The 19591-nt window shown below is 46.3% G+C and overlaps 1 protein-coding gene across 1 annotated transcript in view; it reads left to right on the top strand.

The window, feature by feature from the left end:
- Window positions 1-19591, top strand: part of LOC146174292 (neprilysin-1-like) — a 128402-nt gene that overhangs the window by 64829 nt on the left and 43982 nt on the right. Inside the window, exons 7-8 of the mRNA XM_084584986.1 lie at window positions 7033-7230; window positions 8220-8306. Of these exons, the coding sequence (XP_084441112.1) occupies window positions 7033-7230; window positions 8220-8306 (285 nt within the window). The remainder of the gene's footprint in view (window positions 1-7032; window positions 7231-8219; window positions 8307-19591) is intronic.

Here is a 19591-nt window from a genome sequence, read left to right as displayed (position 1 = left end):
TGTTGGTCTTTATGACAGTATGTATACTCCATCGCAACTTCAACTTTTTGAAATTCAAGGAACACGTACAGCGTAAAAACTGAGAAGATTCATCAAAAGCAAGAGATGATATGAATCATAACTGGATTCATGTTCCGAGTTTGCGTCTTTATCGAATGTGCCGCTATCTTCCTGACCTCGAGTCCCCTGATTGGTGGAGAGGCAGGTATCGGTTGTTAATATGGTTGCCACTACTCAGGGTTCCGGATGCCACCAGTCTGATGAATCTATGTTGGGGTGATTGCGACACTTTCAATAACGACGCAAAGTCGAAATACAGGCCAGAAGACAATGTTCGAGGTTCAACCTGAAGTACACTGGAGAGCTATTATAAGGGGCACTATTCACGATGCCGTGAGTTCGGTGGTGGTAGGGATCTCTCCGAGCTGTGGATACGCCTAGGGATAAATTAAATTAAATAATCTTTAAAGAAATGAAAGTTTACCTTCTGCACGCATTTCAATTTCATCATTTTTACTACAATCACCCTTTAGTTGTCATAAACTGGGCGTCACTGTTGGGCTTTGTAGGCTGTCGTCAAGGTAAAACGTTTGTCGCACTCTCGGTGCCTTCTTTCATTTTTTTTATCGTTCAACCACTCGGACCTTCATACAGTGTTTCAGGTGGGAGTTATCGTAATTCTGCTCGGCTGTGGTACCAGTCAGTGAGAGTAAGAGAGCTGCTTCCGGAAGTAAGCCACATGAGCCCGAAAGTCACCCTTTGGCAGTACACGCCACCAGTGATATTTTTGTTTGGAGGTTCAATATTATGCTTCGCAGTTTATCGATTCGTACTTATATTTTTCCACTGCAACGTCTATTTATTGTGCCCGAGTTGTATGAGAATGAGAGTAAAGCATTCAGGAAAGGGGTCTGCGATAAACGGACTCTGCGCATTTAATTTAAATGGTACCAGCAGATACTAGGATGAGGCTGCAGACGCACGTGGGCGCCACGTCTGCTCCGCTCTACTTCGTCCCATTGTACCAGAGTTCTCAATGCCTGGCTTCATAGTGATGAGCACTGTGGCGCTCTAAGCACAAGTTACATTGTCTGTGAGCAAGTGGAAACTTCTCCATGTAGGTTCATGTTGCATCCAGCTGTTCTTTTTTTTTGCGATTCAGCCGGAGCGAGGACACCTCCATCGAAAACGGCATCCGCCGCGGAGAATTAGGGATCGTACACCGGCCCCGGAGGCAACTTTTTCATAGAGTCAAAAAGCAAGGAGGCCGCGTACTGTAAAATTTTAGGGCGCGTAAAATATACCCAGGTGGTCACAACTTTCTAGGCCCTTCGCTACGGTGTCTCTCATAGCCTGACTCGCTTTGGGACGTTAGAGGCCACAAACCAAACCAAAACGTCCTGGCCTGACAAGTGGTCATGACAGTGTGAGCGACCGCAAGCTCCTTCAGGTTACATAGTAAATGGCCCGTTTAGCTGAAGCATACTTCAATATTGTGGCAGCTTGAGCCTGTTGGCTCTCACCTTTAGGCGCAGTAGTAACGAAACCCAATCGGAAAAACTACAGAATATTGTCTGTTGATGGGATAGAATTTCTGTCCAGATTTTGAGAGAAAATCTGTTTTGTTCTAACATAAAACATTTATGTAGCTACATCAGAAAAGTACTACAAAACAACACAAATATGCTACACAAAAACCAACAGAGCTACAGAAAGGTACTGCACAATAGAAATATCTGGTGTTTAAGACAGAACTAGAAATTATTTTTTCGTATTTTGACACGGTTCTGCAGATTTTCCGACTGGTAACAAAACGGCCAGTATAGAAAACAATAGGAAATAAAAACCTACACATAACACTAACGCCAACACCTCCCGAGATAACGCTCGTGCTCATCTGTCGGTGCGCGTCCCGACACGCAATGTACGACTGAAATAATCTACGCCTGTTTGCGTTGAGTATGAAATGCAAACTTTGGCCCGAGGAATAGGACTCGAGTCACAACAGAAGGCAGGTCAAAAAGCACTTTGTTGTGGTTGGAAATTTCTCCTGGCTGTTGTCTCCCGAAATGGGGTAACGCAAGCGCTAGTCATCTAGTTCTCTTTCTGTCATTGGTAAAAGTACTCAATATATAAAGTTCGCAAGAAACAAGCCTAAATTTGCACAATATTGAACCATATTTATAATTCAACCAGCGTTTGTCACTGTGCTTCCAAGGATTCCTTTCCAATGGTTCCGCTCATTTCGGTGAGCAGTTGCTGGGCCAGAATCCTTTCTTTCCTTATTCGAAACCGCAACCTCTTGAAGAATGTCAGAATGCTTGATGATTCAATTATATTATTTTTCTACACTGATAAAACTAGCATATTTTAAGCTGACCTATGATGCAAGGTTATTGGAGCGCAAAAAACAACACGACATTTAGTTTACGCCAGTGGAGCTGTGCAAATTTCTTCAGAATCAAGAATAATTGCGATGTTGTTATGTGCCCAGGCCCGTTCACGAGCTCTGGACAGGTATGAGATTAAAGTCTAGCCGAAGGTCTAATTGGGCATGTCCACAAAAGGTCCTACTATGTCTTGGTCAAATACCTGAGCAGGCGCCTCCGACAGTGCCCTGCAGTCCGGTTGAGGCGATGGCCGGCCAACGGTAGACGTCTGCTCTTATGGAACGCTGTGCAGGAACCAGCTCGTGGATCTGGTTCGCAGAGACCAGCGACCGGGTTATGCGCCGGCCCTGCTCACACCAGGCATCCAAGTACCAGGTACTGGGACACGGCACGTCCAGGTGTCTCATTGCTGCAGTACCGATATTGCTCGGTACTGCAGCAAATTAGACCCAGGTGTCCCAGTGCCAGGTACACGTACTGCAGTGGATCATGCCAAGATACTGCGGTTAGTCACGCCCTGGTACTGTAGCAGGCCACGCCCGGGTACTGCGGCGGCACAAGTGCGGTAGTCAGGCGCGATGGTGCAGGTGAGCTGCCTCCGGGAGTTGTCCACAGGTTGGCGAAGCGCTGAACGGCACGAGACATCGGACCTGGTTTCCTGCAGGTGCTGGGGAATCGGCCTTTGACACCGGATTTGGAACGGTGAACTTCCGGCATGCTTTCCTGCCTCGAGCGAACTCACGCGCACTGGCTTGCCCCGCACGCTGCCGCACTTACCTTCTTTTTCGCGGGCTACCCGCGCACTCGCACTCGCGATCGCCGTCAGCACAAGCTCGCGATCATCATTATCACATTAACAAAGCAAATGTCATTCTCTTTAAACCTAAAACTCAAAACGTGTCTGTTAGCGCTAATATCACCATCGGGGACTACGCCATTAAGATAATGAATTGTTCAAAAGTGTTGGATAAAGGGACCATTTGTCCTGGAGTTGGCATGTCGGCAGGCAGACTCATTCAGTTGCAACGGTATTCGGAACAACAACAAAATTATGCTGCTGTCTGGCGACCATCATAGATTTTCTAATATATAACTGCAATTCTTTCATATCCTGGCTCTGGTAACTCAATTTTGGGTACCATCATTGCCTCCATCATGAATAAGCTTCTGGTATTGGATAGAAGGCAATAAGTATATGCTTTCTTTCTGGATAATCACGTGATGCTCACACTGCATCACATTTGATAAACTTAACACCCGCCTGGATTAGTTTTTATATACTGACAAAATAATAAAGAAATAATTTAAAAGCAAACTAATTGGGAATAATCTTATTGCGATGTTATCTAACCCTACAAGGGGCACAGTTAATATCTATGAAACTTGGCTCCATGAAACTCGGCACGGGCTAAGTGCTCGTACAAACTAAAGCACTCACTCCCTTCGTACCACACCACCACTACCGCTAAAGACAAAAAAAAATATTTTGAAAGTAGTGTGAGGGGAAGCAAGGGCGAGAACTGGCTCCTACTCTCTTTCTTTAGAGCGTTTGTTCTACTGCGTTCATTTGCAAATGTGACGTTATTCCACGTTATTTCGGCGCCTGGTACATCATACCTGTTAATACTTTTATTTTCTGCTTCGGAAGTGAGTCGGCAGTAAAGAAAAGAACTCCTGCGTTCCATAGCTGATGTCAGGTACTGGTTTGCCACATGTTGTTTCATCTCACGCTGCGCAGCAAATATCGGTGTCGTCATCGTCATGCGGCACGAGAACATTATGTTATCGTCGCAGCCAACTGCTCGTGGTACTTTGCCGTGAACAACGTAGTCTTCATGAAGTTACCAACTGCACCGTTCTTTCAGTTAGCCTAGAAAAAAAAAGCTGTACATGTACGTCATCTCGCTAAAGACTGAGATCGCAGCTGTTCCAGACAGGCTAAAGAGACCAACCACCAAAGACAAGCCAGACCAGCCTTTTGCCGATAAGCTTAACCGATAAGCTTTTGCCGATAAGCAAGGAAGCCAGCCAATATGGAAGTGACAGAAGCGATGGCGGCTGTGCCGGTGGTTAAAACTCGTAAAACTTGGATCAAAGATAGTGTAACCTCTGCATGTTTGTCTGTTTCTACTATCTTGCTTTCATCAGCGCTTCTTTGTGGTAGTAGTTATCCCTCATTCATGTTATTACTCCTTTGTTTACCTTGTATTAATATCAAAATTACATTCCTTCTAATAGCATTGTTATTTGCGTGTCTACTGTTTAGAATATTACAATTTTATTGTTTATGATCTCTTTATGACCTGTCATAATCCGGTTGCTAAAATATTTGCTACTGTTATGCCAAACTTGCATTTACGCGTGTATGTATAAAATGTTTTTTTAAAGAGACACATGCCCGATCTTGCTTCGTCATCTTTAGATTTTGCCTTTGCTCCCAACGCTTGCAATGATGTCGAGAGTAGGGGTACTTTCTCATTAATATCGTAACGAAGTCCACATGTGCAACAAGCACTGGCAAGCATGCACAGTACCACGGGTTCAGATGATGGTTGGGTTTGAGACTTGGCACTTCCAAAGGGCCTTGTGTTGAAAGGTTATCAATTGAAAGGTCATAGTTCTCTTGAGCGTGTCTTTCTAGTTGAGCTGTATGCCTTGAGGAGATTTACTATATGGGATTTTGCCCGAGCCTTCTTCAGAGCTGTTGTGGATTTGGGGCACCTTGGAAATTAGTTACAATTGTTTCTGGGGCCAATAAACTCTTATCTCCATGAAGTTAGGGAGCAGCGGCGGATGGCATTGCTGCAGTGTGGACAGCGGCAAAATGATATTGCCGCTTTAGTAAGCATGAACGTTGGGCATTACAAGGACGTCCAAGAACACTTTGCAACCGCTTCTACCGTTCGATACAAAGTGTGCGCATCTCTGAGGCCAACCCTACAGTGTGCTAAAGCTCAAATTCAGTCCTTGTATTGGGGGCCGTAATTTCGAGGTATTTTTTGTATAGGGATCGCAACCAACTTGTTTACAGGATTTGATGTTGCGGACGAAAAATCAGCAAGTCCTAAAGCAGGCATGATAGTTTCCATGGTGGGAATAGGACACCAACCATAGCAGGTTCCAACCAAAGGCCTCCACTGGCCTTTAAAACATACACACTGGGTCAACACTGCGCACGCGCAACCTCTGCAGGAATCCGAACGATACGCTTCCGTGAACCAAGGCTCGCAGCTAACACAGAAGACATTTATTCACTCCGTCTTAGAGCCATACGCACACTTATTCTCGGGGCGCATCCTGGGGCGGGCAAAGAGCATGGCTGCGCGCAGTTTTGCAATCCTTTTGTGCACAAATGCGCAAAAAACGATTACAGAAATGCACGCAGCTTGCACGCAAAGCGGACTGCTGTGATTTCTCCTGAGCCGACCGCAAGTCCGCTATGTGAAAGAGTGAGCAGCGGCCCAAGGCGCTCCTGCAGAGGAATGCTGAACGCTAGGCTGGACCTTCTGTAAGTCACAAGACCCCAATTTCTCGGGCTCATGTGCAATGATCAGCGCAGGCAATAGGACCAGCGACTACAACAATATCATATGCGCGGTTGCGAAGTTTTAGCGTGGTCTCACTAATAGCGCCCGTATAGTCGCGTGAGCACATTCGTCAAAGCGAGTCCCAGATTCCTGCCAAATCGCGACAATGCGAAAACGCCACTGAGACACTAGGCGGGGAGGGGGGGGGGGGGGGCAAGAAAGAGGAAGCGAACACAGCGTGACGTAGGAAGAGGCCTCTTACAGGGCACGGCAGGGTGCCCGAATCCTCAGTATGAGCTGTTATAGATACTGCTTATTTGCAGCAAGGTCGATATGAAGAGGTACACATGAAGTGCCGAGCGGACAAATGTAAACAATGAAAAGTCGAAGAGAACTGTTTTGAAATAATATTACAGGGAGAAAGTCCGCTATTTCGGCTTCTTAAGGCGAATGTCATTGCAGGCGCAGCAGGCAACTATTGCGACGCTGTCTGGGTGGTGGCAAAGAAGTGGCAAATTGCCCGTTGGCAGCAAAGCACACATTTCCGGATAAAAGTGGAGAGGAAGACGTCCATGGCCGAGAAATGTCTAGAAAAGAGAGATAATTTGTGCAACACTCAAATAACATCACTCCTTGAATCCATCCTGCGCTCCCTTCGTCAAGCGTGGTTTTTAAGAGCCATTATCGCTCAGCCTTCGAAACTGTTTCCTTTGCCATGCGTAATGAAACCCCATTGTGTCGCATGAACACGGCCGTCTGCAGTGTTTTTGAAATATATTTTTATATTATCAAACACATTATGTCATAGCAGGATTAGCGGAATGTATAAAATGCTTTTGAGAACGATTATGTTAGTGGCTGAGCATGTTAATAATTTTCTGGATTGGAATAATGTATTTCAGTAAGAGTTATTTTAAATGAATCCAAGTAACAAATCTATTGGAATCTGTAGATGAAAATAAGTGAACTTTATTTCTCCCAGAAAAAGGGGGAGACGACATGCATAAGTGGAATCTTGAGCTTCGAATATGATGGTATTCGAATTTGATGCGCGCTTTTGCGATAGAACGGAGTATTACACTAATGTTTGCGCTGCTATACTTTCCATTTTTCAGCTGGATCAAATGCCGTTCGCAGTTTTAGGAAGAGAGCAACTGGTCAATCCGAACGCTTCGGATTATACTCGGGAGGTGGTCAAAAGCTACATTAACCTCATTGCGACCGCTATACTTATCTTGAACCCCCTCGCCACAATAACGGAATCTTTTTCTGCCGCCAAGCAGATCTTCTCGTTTGAGTCAGAGCTGGCCAATGTAAGCATCTACCAAATGTCTGCATGCTTTCGGTTTGCAATAGAGAGAAGATAGGGTTTACAACATTAAACAAAAGGCGAACTGGCGAAGTGTGGCTCTCACCCACAAATCTTGTTTGTTTTTTTTGGTTGAGTAGCATGTATTGTTGTATTGTCCACCTCCAGAGAAGAACAGAATGTGTACCTACCACAGGATATTCTGGTAATTGGGGTTAATGCTTGTTTTAAAGTTGTGTATTTATAAAACGACTGAATGTAGTAGGTTATCTGGGCCCCATGGCTTCTGCGACGTTGACGGGAAATGCTAAAGACTTCAGTTCAGCCATTAAGCAGGGCCACAGCTGCAAAACTAACCGGTGTCACATTTCCGCGATGTAGGATAAAACGTCCAGCAGGTGACCTCTCGTATTGCATATTCAACGCAGTGTCGTAGTAGGCAACATATATAGTGAGGGCGTGAGATGCTCTGAAAATTGAAGGAAGCCAAGAGTCACCAAAACGAGTGCCTCCTTTCCGTACAGCTGTATGCTAAATCTTTAATGCACTTCAATTTGAAGAGATGCTTAGTCATAACATAGACTAGCATTCGGAAACACAGCTTTGCCTAGTCAGCGTATTCGCGAATGTAAAAAGCAAGCAATGACGGAGCGAAGCAATTGAAATAACCGGTAGGAGGAAATTGCAGTTTTTGGATTTAATGAAGATAAAAATACCATTTTGTTTTCCGCATATGATCTAAGCATTCCATCACATTTAGTTCTGGTTGGAATGGAAGCTAACGTAACTAGATAGCACATCTTATGATAGGAAGTTGCTGACGGTTGACGTTTTTATTGCCTGAAAACCAATTTTAGATGCAGAGCTTGGTGAAATTGTGGTTCTGTTTTCCCTCACCTGTGAAACGAAATTATAGTTAACAAGATATAAAGCTTGCAGCATCCTTTGTTTCCAAGTGAAAATGAAAATTTTTGTAAGCCCTCTCTTTTCCAGTTGACAGCACCGCATGATCAACGGTTAGACATTCAATCTCTTTACAAAAAGACTACGTTTGCAGACCTTGAAAAGGAATTACCTGACGTAAGTGTGCCTAAAAGTTCTGCACTTTCACAATATTCCTCTTTGCTTTATTACTACAAACCAGACAATAGGCGAAACACGCTGACAGTCCTGTGCACACTCCATGAACTAGGACCGCCGTGTTGGCCGAATTGTGTTAACAGCCAATGCACTGCTGTGCTAAGCCATGCTCTCGCTAAGGTGATTACGGAAGATCTGGGCCGGCTTGCACGATAAAGTCCGAGCTAAGTCCAGACTTAAATGGTGTCTTTAGAAAGACCAAGCTTATTTAAGAGGGCTCGTGTTCCGAACGTCGAACGCTTCGGGTTCATTTTCACCAGAGTGGCTTCCCAGAACGGCCTCAGCAACCACTTGGGGCAGTTTTCCTCGTAACACAATTTTAGGCCGCAAAACGCAATGGAATGGATTTTACAGAACGCAAAATTGACGGAAAGTGTACATCTCACAGCAGGGACAGTGCCAGAGCATCCCTGTATTTATCTACTTAGACACCTTGCGTCCTTGTGTCTTAACCAAGACAGCACTACAGTCGTAGTCATACAAGCGACTTATTCAAGTCAGGACATGAAGCCCAGTCTTGACTCCAGTCTTAAGCGGCCATGCTAGTGGCCTATTCTTTAGACTCCAGTTAAGTCTGGACTTAGCTAAGACAGTCTTAAGATTCTTTTGTGCAAGCGAGCCCTGGTAGTTTTAAGCTTTTCGCTTTCTATGCGTATTTTGATTGCGGGCTGTATGCGAAATACACTTATACTAAAATCATTGTGAGGAAGTATTTTAATCCAAGAAGTCAAGCAGCGATTGCGTAATCACAGTGTAGATGAGCCATGCGTGAAGGCACTATAATTGATGCTTAGCGACGATATTCATAAAGTAATAAAATATCTGCAAAGAAAGGTGTTAGGCAAGCAGACATGATCTCACCATCGTTATTCACTGCTTGCTTTGAGGAAGTACTCTGAGACCTGGAATTGGAGCAATTAAGGACAACGGCTGATAAAGCATGCTTGAATAATATGCGATTCGACGATGGCATGCCTTGCTAAATAGCTCACGGGGCGAGTAGCAATTTATGACTAACGATCATGACAGGCAAAGCAGAATGGTAGGCATTCATTATATTTCAGAACACGGAGGTAATGTACAACATCCTAGGTTGAAACATGAATATGGAATTTGTAGGTAGGCGCGGGAACGGGTAATGGAATTCACCTACTTATGACAGGTAGTAATCGCGGATTGGGGGTATGCAAGGGAAAAACTAGGAGATGCAGATTGGGCTGGAGTGCATTCTGAAATTACTATCAGTTCATAAATGGCAGGTTATCAATGTCCCTCTCGAGGAAATTATATAACAGCTGTGTGTAACCGGTATTCACCTGTGGCGAGTAACGTCGAATCTAACAAAAAGAATTCACCTTACTTAAGAGCTATTCAGAGACGTATGGAACCAAAAATGATAGGTTTAACGTTCGGTGTCAGGAAGCCTGCAGAGTGCATCAGGGAACAGACGGAAATGAATTACATCCTAATGAAAATTAAGAGGGGGAAGAGGGTGGTGCAGCGGTGGCGTAGCGGTAGAACATCCGCCTCGCATGCAAGAGGACAGGGGCTCAAATCCCGGTGCCGCGCAATTCTCCACCGGATGAAAAAAATAAAAAATCCGCGTGTCGATGGAATTGCATAAACAGGTTTGGGGTGCGACCTGATGCCGGTGAACACCTCCGGCAACGCACTCCCTCACCAGAACAGGAGTTGGCCACCCTGGTGCAGTAATTGGCCGCAACCTCCTATGATAAGCTCCATAAAACCCCGGCCCTCAGTCACCAGCGGCTGCGGAACAACTGACCACGGCGGCGGTCAGACCTGTGACGCAGCAGGGGGTGCTAAGAAAGCCTGGCTCCACTGGACAGGCCGCCATTGGAAACTGACCCTGGCAACGTTTAATGCTAGAACCCTAGCTAGTGAAGCTGGCTTAGCAGTGCTGTTAGAGGAACTAGAGGGCATGAAATGGGATGTCATAGGGCTTAGTGAGGTTAGGAGGCCGAATGAGGCATATACTGTACTGAAGGATGGGCATGTACTGTGTTATCGAGGCTTACCAGAGAGGCGACAACTAGGAGTAGGTCTCCTTGTCAATAAGTATACAGCGGGTAATATAGATGAATTCTATAGTATTAATGAGAGGGTTGCAGGCATCGTAATTAGGCTTAATAAGCGGTATAAACTGAAGGTTGTACAGGCCTATGCACCTACATGTAGTTATGATGACCAGGCAGTTGAAAGCTTCTATGAAGATGTAGAATCGGCAATGCGAAAAGTAAAGACGCAGTATACTGTACTAATGGGCGATTTCAATGCCAAGGTAGGGAAAAAACAGGCAGGAGACAAGGCAGTAGTTGACTATGGCATTAACTTGAGGAACAGCAGGGGGGAGTTACTAGTTGAGTTTGCAGAGCGCAAAATCTTAAGAATCATGAATACCTTCTTCAGCAAACGGAAGAACCGGACAAAGAAAAGTCCTAACGGGGATACTAAAAATGAATTTGACTTCATACTGTATTCAACCCCCGCCATTGTGCAGGATGTAGAGGTAATCGGGAAAGTGCGATGCAGTGACCACAGGATGGCGAGGTCCGAATTAGCCTAAATCTGACGAAGGAACGCAACAGATTAGTAAGAAAGAAACCCATCAACGAATTAGAGGTGAGGGGGAGGGCAGAAGAGTTCAGGATCTCGCCACAGAATAGGTTTTCAGCTCTAACTGAGGATGGCGACATTACACTAGAGGCAACGAACAATAATTTCAGAGATATCATTACTTAGTGCGCGGTAGAAGTAGGCGGTAGGATAGTCACGGAGGATACCGGCAAGATGTCTAAGGAGACGAAAGATTTGATTAAGAAACGCCAGAGTATGAAAGCTTCCAATCCAACAGACCAGATCGAATTGGCCGAGATATCAAAGCTAATCAATAAGCGCAAAGTGGCCGATATAAGGAAGTATAACATGGAGAAAATTGAGCATGCTGTGAAGAACGGGGGAATCCTTAAAGCGGTAAAGAAGAAATTGGGCATAGGCAAAAACCAGATGTATGCGATAAGGGACAAGGCGGGCAACGTCATCACTAATATGGAAAAGATAGTCAAAGTAGCTGAGGAGTTCTATACCGATCTCTACAGTAGGCAAAGTAGTAAGGACCGTAATGAGATTGGCGGTAGGGAAAAACAGTCAGACGTTCCACCAGTGACGAAGGACGAGGTCAAGAAAGCACTAGAAACTATGAAAAGGGGGAAATCAGCTGGAGAGGATCAGATAACTAGAGATTTGCTGAAGGACGGGGGGGATATCGTGCTAGAAAAACTGGCCACCCTGTATACGCAGTGCCTGGTGTCATCGACTGTACCGGAACCATGGAAGAATGCAAACATTATCCTCATTCACAAGAAAGGGGACTCTAAGGACCTTAAAAATTACAGACCAATCAGCTTACGGTCTGTTACGTATAAGGTATTTACTAAGGTAATCGCTAATAGAATCAGGACAACCTTAGACTGCAATCAAGCAAAAGATCAAGCAGGGTATCGGAAACGGTACTCTACTATCGATCATATCCATACCATCAATCAGGTGATAGAAAAATGCTCGGAATATAACCAGCCCTTATACATAGCATTCATTGATTACGAAAAAGCATTTGACTCAGTTGAAACCTCGGCGGTGATGCAGGCATTGCGAAATCAGGGGGTAGACGAGCCGTACGTGAAAGTGCTGGAAGATATATATAGTGGCTGCACAGCAACCATAGTTCTGCATAAAGAAAGTAACAAAATTCCCATAAAGAAAGGTGTTAGGCAAGGAGACACAATCTCCCCAGTACTATTCACAGCTTGCTTAGAGGAAGTATTCAGAGACTTGGAATGGGAGCAGTTAGGGATAAGGGTAGATGGAGAATACCTCAGTAATCTGCGATTTGCTGATGACATTGCCTTGCTAAGCAACTCGGGGGATGAACTGCAAATAATGATTGATGACTTAGACGGGAAAAGTAGAAAGGTAGGCTTGAAAATCAATATGCAGAAGACTAAGGTAATGATCAACATCCTCGGGAAGGAACAGCAGTTTACATTAGGTAGCGAAATATTGGAAGTAGTAGGCGAATATGTCTACTTACGACAGGTAGTAACCGCAGATCCGGACCACGAAAAGGAAATAACAAGAAGAATAAGATTGGGATGGAGCGCATTTGGCAAGCACTCGCAGATTATGACTAGCAGCTTACCGGTATCGCTCAAGAGGAAAGTATACAACAGTTGCATCTTGCCTGTACTCACCTATGGGGCTGAAACGTGGAGGCTAACCAAGAGAGTTCTACTTAAGTTGAGGACAACCCAGAGGGCTATGGAACGAAAAATGGTAGGGGTAACATTAGGAGATAGAAAGCGTGCAGAGTGGGTCAGAGAAATAACTCAAGTTACCGACATTCTAGTAGAAATTAAGAAGAAGAAATGGACATGGGCAGGACATGTAGTGCGAAGAGAGGATAACCGATGGTCGCTGAGGGTAACAAACTGGATTCCAAAGGAAGGAAAGCGTAGCAGGGGGCGGCAGAAAGTTAGGTGGGCGGATGAGATTAAGAAGTTCGCAGGGGTCAAGTGGATGCAGCTAGCACAGAACCGGGTTAAGTGGAGAAATATGGGAGAGGCCTTCGCCCTGCAGTGGGTATAATCAGGCTGATGATGATGATGATGATGATGATGATGATGATGAAAATTAAGAAGGGATGGTCATTATCAGTTCACTTAATGCGAGGTCAATGTAACGGTGGTTTCTAGTGGATAGAAACTGGAGCTCAAGGCAAGGCAAACGTAGCAGGAGCGATAGAAAGGTGGGCGGGGATAGAATTGATGCAGTTGGCACAGGACGACCCCACAATGCTGCCCCACCGATTAGTTTTTGTGAATTTCGCTGCGAGTTGTGCTGATGTACGCTCAGGGCGCTGAATTTGTGAACCTCGATTGGTCGAGTTATAATGTAGAATAGCGAGCCCAAAGAACCATGTGCTCAAAATTATTGATTATTAACGCTAACATTTAAGTTTTTCAGTGTTGAGTACTAATTAGAAACGCTGTCATTAGGTTTCCGTCTGTCTAATTGGATATGGTAGCAGTGCAGTAGGAAATAAGTAACAGTTCATCTGTATTGTACTGCCATCGCACTCGCAGAGCATGCGTGGTAACGTGTTGCTGTGAATAGATATGCAAGATGTCACATGATGCAATGTCACAAACAAAAAGAAACGCATTAAAAATAACACATATGAGAAGCAGTGTAGATGCTTATACATGTTCCCTGTTTTTGCAGTCCATATTCTTGCCGAAGTTAAATGCAGGGTGAACCTCAGCAACGACGCATTGTAATTTACAAATGAAGTATCGAAAAAAGTCGAAAAAGTCGTCGAAAAAAGAATGCTAGTCGCACACGCCAACGCTCAATTTAAAGGCGGCAAGGAAACATCAAGCCAAAGCCAAGGACCGTGACTAGCGTAATATGAAACATTGCAGAAACACACGCGAGTGGCAGGAATCTTCTCGATGTCCCTCCAAGCATTTTGCGCAACAAAAAAAAATGCAGAGCTATGTCTCGCGACAACGAGCATGAACAAACAAAGAATACACAATTGATACCCGTGGCAGAATCAGAGGTAAGGCCGTTTGCCGACGGCTGTTTAAAAACAACAAATGGAGCTTTGAATGTTTCGCGGCATTACTACCCCCTTAAAAAACATTGCCTCGATGTTCCAAAATAAACAAAGCAACTTAAACATAAACATTACAAATTTTAAACTACACGTATGTTTTTACGCGCGTAATATGGCTTCGGACGAAAAACATGCGTAATTTTTGGGCGTGTGTGTCGCTGTTGTGATGCTGTTGAACCGTCAGTAGTGAGTGCATTGTCGAGTTGTTCGATGTGGCGAAGGAGTTTGTATGGCCCAAAGTATGGACGCAATAGTTTTTCACTTAATCTGCGACAGCGAACTGGAGTCCTTACCCAGACTTGGTCTCTGGGCTTGGACTCTGCGGGCGATGTCGCACGCTGTATCGTCGACCGTCGAGCGTCGATGCGTTGTTGGGCCTTAGTGCGGAGGCATGGAAGTCATCGAGCTTCCTCTGCACGCTGAAGGTGGGCGATGACGTCCAGGTTCTCCTCCTCTGTTACGTGTGGCAGCATTGCATCGAGCGTGGTCGTTGGATCCCTGCCATAAACAAGCTGGAACGTTGTCGCCCTGGTCGTTTCCTGGATGGCAGTGTTATATACGAAGATCACGTACGACGAGATGGCGTCCCAGGTCTTGTACGAATTTAACGTGTACATGGCGAGCATGTCCGCTATCGTTATTATTCAGAAGTTTCGTTAGTCCATTTGTCTGCTGGTGGTAGGCAGTCGTCCTCCGGTGTCTTCTGTGGCAGCACTTCAAGATGGCTTGAGTGAGCTCTGCTGTAAATGCTGTTCCCCTGTCCGTAATGACCCCTTCGGGGGCGCCGTGTCGCAGGCGAATGCGCTCAAAGAAGAACTTGGCAACTTCTCCTGCGGTGCCATTAGGGAGAGCGTTTTCTTCAGAGTAGCGGATTAGATAATCGGTGGCCACAAGGACTCAGTTGTTACTCGCAGATGAATTCGGAAAGAGGCCGAGCAGATATATCCCAATTTGTTGAAATTGTTTTGTTGGTGGCGGTATGAGATTCAGTAGACCATCTGTTCTGATCGTAGGTATCTTGTGCTGCTGGCACTCACATAATGGGCAACGTCGGCAGGTAACCGTGATCAGTAATACCTCTCTTGGATGCGATGCAACATGCGTGCCATCCCAAGGTGCCCTGCTCTCGGCTCATTGTGGAAAGCCTGCAAAATTTTTTTCGTACTTCTTTCGGCATGACAAGGAGGTCTGTGGTATTTTTGGGTGCGAAGTTCATCTTCCCTAGGACGCCGTTGTGCAACGTGAAGGATGACAACTGACGCCTGAACGCAGTCGGACGAGAAACAATCTTGTCGTCTAGGCCATGCGCTAGGTATCTCAACTCAAGGTCTGACCGTTGCCGCTGTGGAAATGTATCCGTGCCCCCAGTCCTAAGAAGTGATCATCGTCATCATCTTTCGGGGCGAGTCAAAAGGGGCGCGTGACAAGCAATCTGCGTCCGAATATTTGGGGCCAGATTTGTAGACCACCATAATGTCAAATTCTTGTAGGCATATAGAAGCTCCATCTTGCAAGACGACCGGATGGGGTCTTTCATGTTGGCGAGCTAGCAGATCGCGTGGTGATCCCTTACCACTTTGAATGGTCGTCCCTATAGGTACGGGCGAAACTGAAGTGGCCCAGATGATCGCGAGGCACTCCTTCTCGGTCGTCGAGTAATTGGCTTCGGCTTCTGAGAAGGACTTGCTAGCATACGCGATAACTTTCTCCTGTCCGGCACTCTTCTTGACGAGAACGGCACCTAGGCCCACACTGCTTGCGCCGGTGTGGACGTCGGCGCATCTTATATAAAAGATACATCGGTCTTTGTGAGCTGCGTCAACGGTTTGGCAATGCGTGATAGGTTCCTCAAAAATCGTCGATAACAAGCGCATAGCCCAATGAATCTGCGTTTAGCTTTCTTGTCGGCGGGTGGTGGAGACTGTGCGATAGCAGCTGTTTTCTCTGCCTCTGAGCGAACACAATCCTTGCTAACTATGTGACCTATAAAATGCAGTTCCTCGTATGCTGAGTGACATTTCTCTGGTTTCAATTTTAGCCCTGATAACTTGATTGCGTCGAGCGCTGTCCGAAGCCTTTTCAGGTGGTCTTGAAGGCTTGAGGAGAAGAAAACGAGATTTTCTAAGTACACCAGATACATGTGCCACTTCAGCCAGTCAACAGGGTATCCATTACTCGTTGAAACGTAGCTGGGGCAGAACAGAGGCCGAAGGGCATTACTTTACACTCGAAGAGGCCGTCAGGTGTTATGAACGCCGTCGTCTCGCGGTATCTTTCGCCGACCTCAGTTTACCAGTATCCGCTCTTTAGGTCCATCGAAGAAAAGTACTTAGCATTGCAAAGCCAATCCTGTGTGTCGTCGATACGGAGGAGCAGGCAAACATCCTTCTTCGTTACGCTATTTGAGCGGCGGTAATCAAAGCAGAAACGAAGTGTTCCGCCTTCACTAGAACAACTGGCGCCGCCCAGTGAGTCTTCTATGGCTGGATAACGCAATCGTGAAGCATTTCCTTACCTTAATCGCGGATGGCTCAGTGTTCCGGCAGTAACAAACGATAGGGAATTTGGCGAAGAGGTCGTGCGTGCTCGTCAGTGACAATACGGTGCTTGGTTGATCGAGGCTTATGGACTTCCAATCCTGACGAAAAGCATTGACTGTAGCTTCGAAGAAAGATGCGTATCTGGTCTTGCTTGGCTCGGGGTAGCGCTGGATTGACGTCGAACGTGGGCTGGTAGTCATAGACGTCCGGATGTCTGCTACTTCATTTTGAAAAGCAATCTTTGCTCCCTTGATGAGATGCCGGTATTTTTCGGTGAAGTTCGTTACCAACACGTGAACTTGTCCAGGCCGGAAATGATTAACACCTCTTAAGATGCCGAGCCTTCGTTCCAAGACCAACTGGGCGCTTCCTTCGGCGAGTCCATCGGCAGTTTTGATGTCTGCGTTTCCTACGCACGCGATGACACTTCATTGGGCGGCACGGTTGCGTTTCCGTCGAGGACGTTTAGAGTGATGAGAGTGTAGATGTCGCTGTAGCAGGTATGTCGTTTTTCGATGAGAGCCTAATGAGCTTTGAGCGGAGATCGATGATGCCCGATGCTCACTCAGAAATTCCGTACCCAAAAACATGTTACGGGAGCACTGCTGCAGGACTAAAAAGCTGGTAAGGTAAGTGCATCCATTCACTATTACTCTTGTGATGCAACGTGCCGACTGAGTAGTGAGGCTACCGCGAGCGGTGCGAACCAGCGGGTCATTCCAAGCGGTCGTTACGTTCTCGAGATGTGAGGCAAACGGTCTACTAATGGCTGAATAGAGTGCTCCGGTGTCTCACTAGGGCGGTGATTGCACGATCATCGTCAGCAACTTCAAGGTTGCTTGTTCGCGTCCTAGCATTGCACGTGGACCTTAATTTTCGATCTCGGCTCCGTCTTTTATTAAGGTGAGGGACGAGGTACACCGTTGTATTCAGTGCGTGGCGGTGTCAGCTTGGAGTCTGGTCGCGTCGCCGTGAGCAGCAGCGGTGTCACTTTGAGTATGGGCGTGGTGAGGGCGCTTCATAAGGAGTGTCGCGTACTAGTGGCGTCGTCGTTACTCGTCGGCGGCGGCGGAGGATCTACGTTAGTTCGCTGTAAAGCAACCTCACCTGCAAAAATTGCTACCTTTAGTTTCTCCTACGGGGCTAGGAGACCTTCCTAGGATGTAGCTTCGGATCAGCGACGCAAATCGGGCTCAGTACAATGATGGAGAGCGGTACTGAAGACTTGGTGACTTTGCCCTGCGCAAATAGTGCTCAAGTTCTTCTGGTCGTTCGCCAGGACGGGGTCGTGCGGCATCGTTGGCGAAGCCGCGCAGGCCGATGCGTCTGTACTGGCAGTGGCGTAAAATGTGGCAGGCCTTACCACAGTGGAATCAGAGATAACGGTTGTTCGCAGTCCTCCAGGCGTCGCACTTCCTCAGGCTTGAGGGTGTTTCGTAAGCTTGGCGGTTGGGGTCAAGGGGCGGCGTTCAGGAATAGCTTGGTCGTGTCGAGGGTGGCGGTTTGGGTTGTCATGTCAGAGTGCATTTCTGCGTAAGGCAGCAGCGTAGTTCATTGCTGTTGCTTACGTGGGAGATGACGTAGCCGTCCCTTGAGGAACGCCTATTGCCTTCTGGACTTCTTTGCAGATGACGTCCGCTAGCGGCACAAACTGCGGCTACGATTGCGATTGAATTGGCTTAGCTCTTCTCTAACTACCTCGCGGAGAAACTCACGAAGGTTATCCCTACTTGTAGCTGCGGAATCGCAGCAGTTTTGTGATAATATTTGATGAGGCGGATTGTAGTGTCGGGTCCGGGCCTCTAAGGTTTGTTCTACTGAGATTGCTTCTCGTTCTAATTAGGCCTCGGGTAGGGTTAGGATTCTGGCAAGGCAAGAAAAAAGGAATTCTTTGATACCTCGCATTAAAGTTCTGTTTCTTTTCCTCACTCATATCGGGGTCTAGGCGGCGAAATAGGCGCTTCATGTCTTCTGCGTAAATGAAGACAGATTCAATAGGAAGATGGATTTTCGACTGGATGAGTGATTAGGCTCTTTATTATCTGATGGCACTTATAAAAATATTCAATAGCTCTGTCTGGAAAGTGGCTCAATCCTTCAAAAGAGCCTCGCGGCTCTCAAATCAGATTCGGGCTGATCCCTGAAGAACAAAATACACTTGCCTGAGTTTCGTTTCGGCATCCCAGGTGTTGTGCATTGACACGCATTCGAACCGCTCTATCCAGGCTACCGCGTCCTCAATGGGTAGACCTTGGAAGGTCGGCGGCTCCCGGGCTCCACGAAAACAACTGGTGCTGTGTACTGGCCTATTGTTTATGTTGGGTCGTTCTTCCGGGGTCGAACGGTGTCCGGCAGCAGACCGTGTTCAGTTTGGAGCCCTTGAAGTCGATGGCTGGCTCGGTGACCTGCAGGCTGGTCCGCAGTGTGACAAAAATATTGCTGAAGTCTTCGATTGTAGGTAGGCCAGATCACAAAAGACAGCCACTCCACGAGATGTCACGTAGTGATGACAATGTCGTAGGCACCAAAAGAAGGGACAGGCGTAATTGCACTGGAACAACTCATTATTGGGCTGACGTACACCCGCAAAAGGACCAAGGAAACTCAGCTGCGGCGATAACAGCAAATGTACTCGTCGATCGTCGAACAAAGAATGTTAGTTGCACGCGCCAGCGCTCAATTTAAAGGCGGCAAAGAAACATCGAGACAAAGCCGCGGACAGTGACTAGTGTAATCGGAAACATTGCAGAAACACACGCAAGTGGCAGAAATCTTCTCGATACCTCTCGATGCATTTTGCTCGAAAAAGAAACTGATAAAGCTACGTATCGCGACAACGAGCATGAATAAAAAATACACAATTGAGACGCGTGCTAGAATCTGAGTGGAAAGACAGCAAGCATGCCGGCGGCTGCTAAAAACAAAAAATAAAGCTTTGAATGGTTTGCGCTGATATCAGCACAGAGTTTGTACTAAGCAGTTTATTT

Source organism: Amblyomma maculatum, chromosome 11 (assembly GCF_055883805.1).
Source record: "Amblyomma maculatum isolate TAMU_Amacu chromosome 11, ASM5588380v1, whole genome shotgun sequence".
Lineage (NCBI taxonomy): Eukaryota > Metazoa > Arthropoda > Arachnida > Ixodida > Ixodidae > Amblyomma > Amblyomma maculatum.
Note: the sequence above shows the minus strand (reverse complement) of the source record. Positions and strands in the feature narration are given on the sequence as shown.